The sequence below is a fragment of the Salvelinus fontinalis genome, chromosome 16, assembly GCF_029448725.1.
Source record: "Salvelinus fontinalis isolate EN_2023a chromosome 16, ASM2944872v1, whole genome shotgun sequence".
NCBI classification, from domain to species: domain Eukaryota; kingdom Metazoa; phylum Chordata; class Actinopteri; order Salmoniformes; family Salmonidae; genus Salvelinus; species Salvelinus fontinalis.
The window spans coordinates 10,031,025-10,038,428 of NC_074680.1; the positions used below are offsets into that span (position 1 = coordinate 10,031,025).

The 7,404-nt window shown below is 41.3% G+C and overlaps 2 protein-coding genes across 3 annotated transcripts; both read left to right on the plus strand.

The window, feature by feature from the left end:
* Positions 1 to 256: 256 nt before the first annotated feature.
* Positions 257 to 4,546, plus strand: LOC129812617 (5-hydroxytryptamine receptor 1E-like). Its single transcript, XM_055864334.1, has 2 exons — positions 257 to 643; positions 2,544 to 4,546. Exon 2 carries the CDS (start codon positions 2,714 to 2,716, stop codon positions 3,776 to 3,778), a length of 1,065 nt encoding a protein of 354 aa, XP_055720309.1. The 5' UTR covers positions 257 to 643; positions 2,544 to 2,713; the 3' UTR covers positions 3,779 to 4,546.
* A 62-nt stretch (positions 4,547 to 4,608) lies between these two features.
* On the plus strand, positions 4,609 to 6,993 carry LOC129812618 (glycoprotein hormones alpha chain 1-like). Of its 2 annotated transcripts, XM_055864336.1 has the most exons (4): positions 4,609 to 5,325; positions 5,431 to 5,543; positions 5,805 to 5,992; positions 6,185 to 6,993. In XM_055864336.1, exons 2-4 carry the CDS (start codon positions 5,450 to 5,452, stop codon positions 6,257 to 6,259), a joined length of 357 nt encoding a protein of 118 aa, XP_055720311.1. In that variant the 5' UTR covers positions 4,609 to 5,325; positions 5,431 to 5,449; the 3' UTR covers positions 6,260 to 6,993. The 2 variants fall into 2 exon arrangements, with proteins under 2 accessions (XP_055720311.1, XP_055720310.1); XM_055864335.1 differs by having other exon boundaries at positions 4,609 to 5,543.
* The last annotated feature ends 411 nt before the right edge of the window (positions 6,994 to 7,404 follow it).

A 7,404-nucleotide genomic window follows, 5' to 3' on the forward strand; every position in this document is an offset into this window, starting at 1 on the left:
TTTTACCCCCTTTTCTCCCCAATTGGTTCTTTTGTGAATGTGAATTTCTCAAATGTAAAATAAAAAGGGGGGCCTGGGGGGAAAGGTTTGGGAACCCCTGTTTTGACTATAACACTGACAATAGCCGATATCCAATGGGTGATCATTGATGCTCATCTTCATGGAGTTGATGTTCATTAATAGTAATGTCATGCATATGCATGTGTTGCGCAAATGAGCACAAATGCTACTACTGTATTATGTGCATACTTGTATGGCATGGCGGGAAAGTTCCATCCATCGCCAATGCACGAACGTGGCTATGTTGCTAGCATCTCACTCTATGGAGTAGCCTAATGTCACATTTTGTACTCCAGGAGACAGAGAGCCCTACCGTCACTCCGTTCCGGGAAAAAATGCTCCCTCATTGGCGCGCGCGCGGCAGTTGGACAGTGCCAAACTCCTGCACTTGCGATTTCGTGCATTCCTCTGAAGTGATGGATGTCCGTCTGACCTGTCCTTACTCCTGAGATGAGGAATATCTCGAGGTGCGGACGCACTAGCGAATAATACTATACTGCCGACTTCAGACATATTTGAGAGTCCCATCACCAACACACAACATTTGTTGTAATGGATAAACGAAGATTGAACAATTCAGAAGGTAGGCTATGTGCCCACATTTGTAGCCTGATTTATGTTGCCCAATTTGGTAGCATACCATATTACATAACGATTTTCCCCAGTTATAGTTTCATTTTATCATACTGCGGCTAAAGGCCACTATCATATTATAAAATGTAATATTTATATATAGCCTATTTTTGTTTATGTTGTTACGGTATGTTGGTTAGGGATCAGCTCCCGTTTTTATGCTTGCTTTGCTCCTTCATCTTCTTCATTTAATCTTTGAATGCATTTTGGCATTGCCAGAAGCAAACATGGTAAATAATAACCTCTACAATATAGGTTCTTGAGTTTAATGAGAAATATCAGGACCAACTCAAACAAGACGATCCCAAGCTTTCATCATGGCACAGGTGGTGCAGGTGCTGCGATGTCTAGAATAGAAGGCATGCATGCCACAAATGTGAACTTTAAGTTAAAGTCCTAACAACTGTATGTTCAATGTGTGCAAATGAAAAATAATAAAACACCCAGCACAAATATTTAATATGTATCAATGGGAGTGACTGAGTGAACTGCCTGTGTATGTTTGAGCAGTAGACAAAGTGATGAAGGGTGATGACCTTGCATGACCAATCTCTTTAGCATGAGTCATGTCAGTCACTTGTGGACACAATGCTCTCCGGTGTATGGGGCACAGTATGACCATTGATGTTATGCCACAGAGCGGCTTGGATTGACTTCCAAAATGAAAATCGAACTCAGCTGCTGCCTTGACCAAACAGTTGAAAAGCAATAGTGTAAGCCACACCATGTAATGGCAGGTATTTCTACTCAACAAAGTGGTTAAACTTGAAGAGCTACTAGCTGAAATTACATAGTTATGACACCATTCAATTATTTGAAGAACACTGATTGCACAGGGCAGATATAAATTCTTAATTTGAAAGGGAAAGTGGCATATGCACAAGAAACCTGTCACGACTTCTGCCGAAGTTGGTTCCTCTCCTTGTTCGGTCGAAGTCACCGACCTTCTAGCCATCGCCGATCCACTTTTCATTTTCCATTGGTTCTGTCTTGTCTTCCATCACACCTGGTTCCAATTCCATCAATTCCATGTTGCGTATTTAGGCCTCTGCCCCCCCCCCCCCCCATATCCTTGCCCGAAATTAATTGTTGTATTGTGCACGGTATGCTGGTATTTACCGGGTTTTGTTTGACCCATTTATTATTATTATTCTATTGACGGTGGTTTATGGTTATTAAACACAACCGTTGTAAATCATTTTCTGCTCTCCTGCGCCTGACTTCTCTGCCGCCAGTAGTATCGCATTACAAAACCATTTGAATATTGTTCATATTAGGCTTCCCTTGCTCAATGGATACACACATCAGGCTAGACATGTTTGTCAATTGTCTTTTCATAATTGTTGTTTTTGTATCAACAGTTGAAACCTTTGGAAGTGTCACTCTGACTGAAATGTGTCATTTTTAACATGGTTTTTAAAGCCCTGTATGCAAACAGCCATCTACTCCTGCTCCTTAGTATGTAATAATACAATTATGTGTGCTCCCCATACTCCTAAATTGAGTTTAGGGAAAAATTGTTACATTTAGGGCTTTATGCTGAGTATTGACATTGAGTCATAGGGCTGCATTGAGTTGGGATGCTGAGCATAACTGCCTCCAATATGACTGAATATTTGGCTCACTGATTTACTTGGCTCAAAGATTCCCTGATCAGTTCTGCCACCCTGTGGAAAAAGGTTGTCTGAGTGATCTACTCATTGAGAAGAAGTGACATTTTGAGGACAAAAACTTCAACATGTATCTTATTCAATTTACTGTGTTATGCATAACTTACTCAAATCAATGTTTTTTCACACAAAAAAATAATAAATAATAAACCCCAAATATTGTTTTCTTTCCCTTCACAGTTGGCTCCAAATAAGGGAAAGCATGGAAGTAAGAGAGAGAAAAGGATCTGCGTTGGAGTAGGGACACAGCCAAATGTATCCTAATGAGAGAAAGAGGAATATATGGTGGATAGTTGTAGAGCTTAAAAGTTTAAACAAACTGCATGTCAGAAACCGCAGGCTGCTTCTAAATGAAACCAGAGAATGATATGGTGCTGGTTGTGACCCTCCTCAGCATTGTGACTATGATCACTGCCTTATTGAACGTTTCAGTCATACTTGCGATCATGAACACCAAAGAACTCCACCTGCCCGCCAACTACCTGATCTGTTCTTTGGCTGTCACTGACTTCCTGGTGGCCATCTTGGTGATGCCCCTAAGCGTCCTCTACATCGCCACAAAGAGGTGGATGTTGGGATGTATAGTCTGTGAGGCGTGGCTGAGCGTGGACATGATCTGCTGCACCTGCTCCATCCTGCATCTATGTGCCATCGCCCTGGACCGCCACTGGGCCATCACCAACGCCCTGGAGTACGCCTGCAAGAGATCCCCGCGCCGCGCCGCCATCATGGTCACCGTCGTGTGGACCATCTCCATCCTCATCTCAGTGCCGCCTCTGTTCTGGAGGCACAGCGGGGATGACAACTTCGGCAACTACACCAAGTGTATCATCGAGCATGACCACATCGGCTACACCATCTACTCCACCTTCGGGGCCTTCTACATCCCCATGGCCCTCATCCTCATCCTCTACTACAGGATCTTCATTGCTGCCCGGACCTTGTACCACAAACAGAGCTCCTCTGGGAGCCTGTGTAAGAAGAGAGCTAGCAGCCACAACTGCCTCAGTAGCTGCTGCATTGCACCAACGTCTCTCTGTGCGTCTGAGCTGTCTACCTCAGATCCCGTGCTAAACACAGAGCTGAATAGAGTCAACGATCCCACCGGCCCAAGCCAGGTAGCGGGGGACTGGGGGACTTGTGATGAGAGGACCCAGATCTGTGCCTCCAGAGAGAGGAAGGCTGCCCTCACACTAGGCCTCATCCTGGGGGCTTTTATCCTATGCTGGCTGCCTTTCTTTGTTAAAGAGTTGCTGGTGGGCATCCGGGTGTTTCATGCCTCAGCACAGGTGTCGGACTTCCTCACGTGGCTGGGATACGTTAACTCACTCATCAACCCCCTGCTCTACACCAGCTTCAATGAGGACTTCAAAAAGGCTTTTAAGAAACTGCTCCGATGTAACAAGCGCAAATAGGACTGCTTTCTTGGCTGTGTCTGGGCTGATTGTTGATTGGCTGTAGAAAATGTATTAAAGAAGCCAATTAACATTCTGAATCCTAGAATACAATTACTGTAAGAGTGGAGTAAAGAATATTTATGAGTCATGACATGATTGCGCCATAAGCTAAAAAGAGCCTTTAAATCTCAGACATTTCATGTGCTATCCTCAATGCGTATTGAGTTACATCTGCCAGGTCTAGTCTCCAACGCAACCAAGGTCGGGAGATTTAAAAACACACCGGTAAACAGAAAGATGAAGAGATAGTACTGCATCTTAAAGGGGCAAACAGCAGTTTAAACAATAACAAAGCGGAGACCCCACCACTTTTTTGGTAAACAGCTGAAGGATGGGGATGGAGAAGTGTTAACACTCAAATTCATAGACAGAGCAATTGATGCAAGGACTGACCATCCATGATATCAATATTATAGTTGTATCTATGTTTTGAGACTATAAAGTGTTTGTTTACAATTACATTGTTTACAAACAATGGAGTAAAACAAGCTTATATTTTGGGTTCTTATGGGGTACAACAGATGAAATATTACGTTTAGATGTTATGTGATACTAGGAATGTTGTCATGTCAGATGATCAAACTTTATGTAGCTGAAGATATCAATCCCAACTCCTATACCGAAATAGCTAATCATTGTCTTACCCTTTTCCCTTCTTTTGCAACGCAGCATGTGGCTTCAGAGGCGATGTTCTTTGGGACCAACATGGTTTTCTTGGACCGTAGTAGGGTTGGATAAGCTCTGGAGAAGCAGCAGCCTGTACACTGATAGACAGGGGCACACAGGTTTGAGAGGGGGGGGTATTTGGAAGGTGTTCTTAATGTTTTGTACACTCAGTGTTTATCACAAATATAAAAGACAAAAAATGTATGTAGCAATCACAGATTGCCCCTTTAATATTCAACATTCATTATTCATTGCTTGCATTCATGTTAGCACTGTCCCGGAGGATTACAAAGCTCGGCCATGGACTAGTCCTCATGGTTTATATAAGAAACCCCATTTATTTCACGACAAATCTTTCACTTTTAGTGTATATATTTACTTATTTTGGGGGGGGGGATTATAATCCTGCATGGAAAGAGGAATCAGATATTCAAAGTATTAAAAATGACTTTAGATTTAATGATTTACAAAGCAAAAGACCACGAACATAAGTTAAACTAATGACCCAATGACCCTGCCTCGCCCTCTGAGACATAACAGCAGTTATCTAGTAACAACATCCCATCTGTTTAAGGGATTAAAAGCTCCCATCCAGAGTCAGGATGGAAGTGTGTTTTGACTTGTGACCGCGTGTGCTGTACCTTTTTTCATTTCAAGGATTATGAGGCAGGTAGCTAAGTGGTCAATGCCTCGCAGAGATCACTGATAAGGTTGGAGGGGTTCACCTAATCCCCGTTGAGCACATGGGCAGAGGGACAGCGGTATAAAAGTTAATGATGGGAGCAGTAGGCTCTTCACTGAACGCTGAACAGGTTTCCACCAAGAGACACATACAACAGGTAATGCTTTTTCCACTCAATATATTGGGTTTCCATTGTATTGTTTCACTGCTGTTTTTGTGTTAATGAGTTTTCAACTATGGTTTTCTTCATTTTTCTTGTCAGGTTATTGCCACCCACCACTATGATGTGCTTGTTTAAATTAACTGGAGTGTCCCTCATCCTGTCCATACTTCTGTATATCGCAGACTCTTATCCAAACAGTGACATGACAAACAGTAAGTTTTACGTTACATTACTTTGAAAGTACTGTTTTTATTAATGGTCTACATGTTCTGGAAACAAAATGATTGGTGAGTTGTTCTTGGAGTAGGTTGTCATTAGAGAGAATATAAATTGGTACATGACCTCCTTACTCCCAAAAAGTGTGTGCTTACAAGGAAGAGAGACAACACATTGGTGTTGCATGGTGCATCAAGTTTACAGATCAGACTGTTCAATAGATTTTCTGTTAATTAATGTCTTTATTATCTTTACAGTGGGCTGTGAAGAATGCAAACTGAGGGAGAACAAAGTCTTCTCAAACCCGGGCGCCCCTGTCTATCAGTGTACAGGCTGCTGCTTCTCCAGAGCTTTTCCAACCCCACTACGGTCCAAGAAAACCATGTTGGTCCCAAAGAACATCACCTCTGAAGCCACATGCTGCGTTGCAAAAGAAGGGAAAAGGGTAAGACAATGATTAGCTATTTCGGTATAGGAGTTGGGATTGATATCTTCAGCTACATAAAGTTTGATCACCTGACATGACAACATTCCTAGTATCACATAACATCTAAACGTAATATTTAAGAACAACTCAAATTTACCAAATGTGTTTTTTAAAACCATCTCTCTGTCTCTTGATTCTCTCTCCTCTCAGGTGGTGGTCGACAACATCAAGCTGACGAATCATACAGAGTGTCACTGCAGCACTTGTTATCACCATAAGTCATAAACTCTCTGTGAGGGCTGGAAATCTCCTTGTTTGCAGAAGTAAAAGCTTGGCAACAGATACTATATATTTTGCACAACTCATTCCTGAAGTTCCTTGTGTTTTAAAAGCCTAGGGCAGTCAAAAATGTTATTTTCCTGTGTTGTATATATATTTTCACACTACGAGGTTGGAATAATACTGTGAAACTGATGATAGTGCCCTTTTAGTGTAAGGTGTTTAAAAAGACCACCTGAAATGTCAGCCTGTTTTGGTGGGATGGATTTGGGCCTGCCTGGTAATGTCATCAGGCGGTAAATTAGTTAATAGACAAATAAGAGAATTCCAAACCTCTCTGCCAATAACAGCTAGTTTAAAATGTTCCCCTTCCACTCAGACCCCTCCCAGGCAGTCCTAGCAAATTCTTGCTTGAGAAATTGCTCTTTGCTAAGAAGCTATTTTTGTTTATTTTTGACCATTTTAATTGAAAACAATCACATTAAGATACTTAATGGTTACACTGAAATGAATTGATATTTAGATAAAAACAGTTGCATTGGACCATCAAGGGAAATCACATATTAGGAAATCATTGTGATCCACCAAAAGTGATAGTCTGCTGAGAATATTTATAGTGCTCTAATGGTCACAATTATATAAAGTTGTATTCCTGTACTGTGTTGATCAAAAAAGACTTTACTGTATGAATTGAATAATTATTCAAATGTCCTTAACATGCATATTATTTTTACACATGATCTCGCCTCTGCTTCTTTTTTTGAGAAACTGATGCCTTGAGTAAAACCCATGGTTTATGGTTTTACGAGAAATAAAAAAATATTGTTCTTCCCAAACTACACCACACTCAATAGCATATGGATCAACAATTTTTTTAAATAATCACACAGCCTCAGGTAGGCCTAGTATGGCCTATGTTTATAGGCCATACTATGAGTTTATATGTCCTCAAGTAGCCTAACAAGCTGTAGGTTAAGCATGATATTTACTAAAATACTTCAGAACTTTGTAGTATTAGATTGCATGTGGGGAACATTATTCGATTACAAACACAGGCCTAGGCTGATGGGCAATACGCAATTTGTACTCTAGGTTATATCTAGTAGGCCTATTAACATAATTGTCAACATCTTATATGAATCTTTCAATTA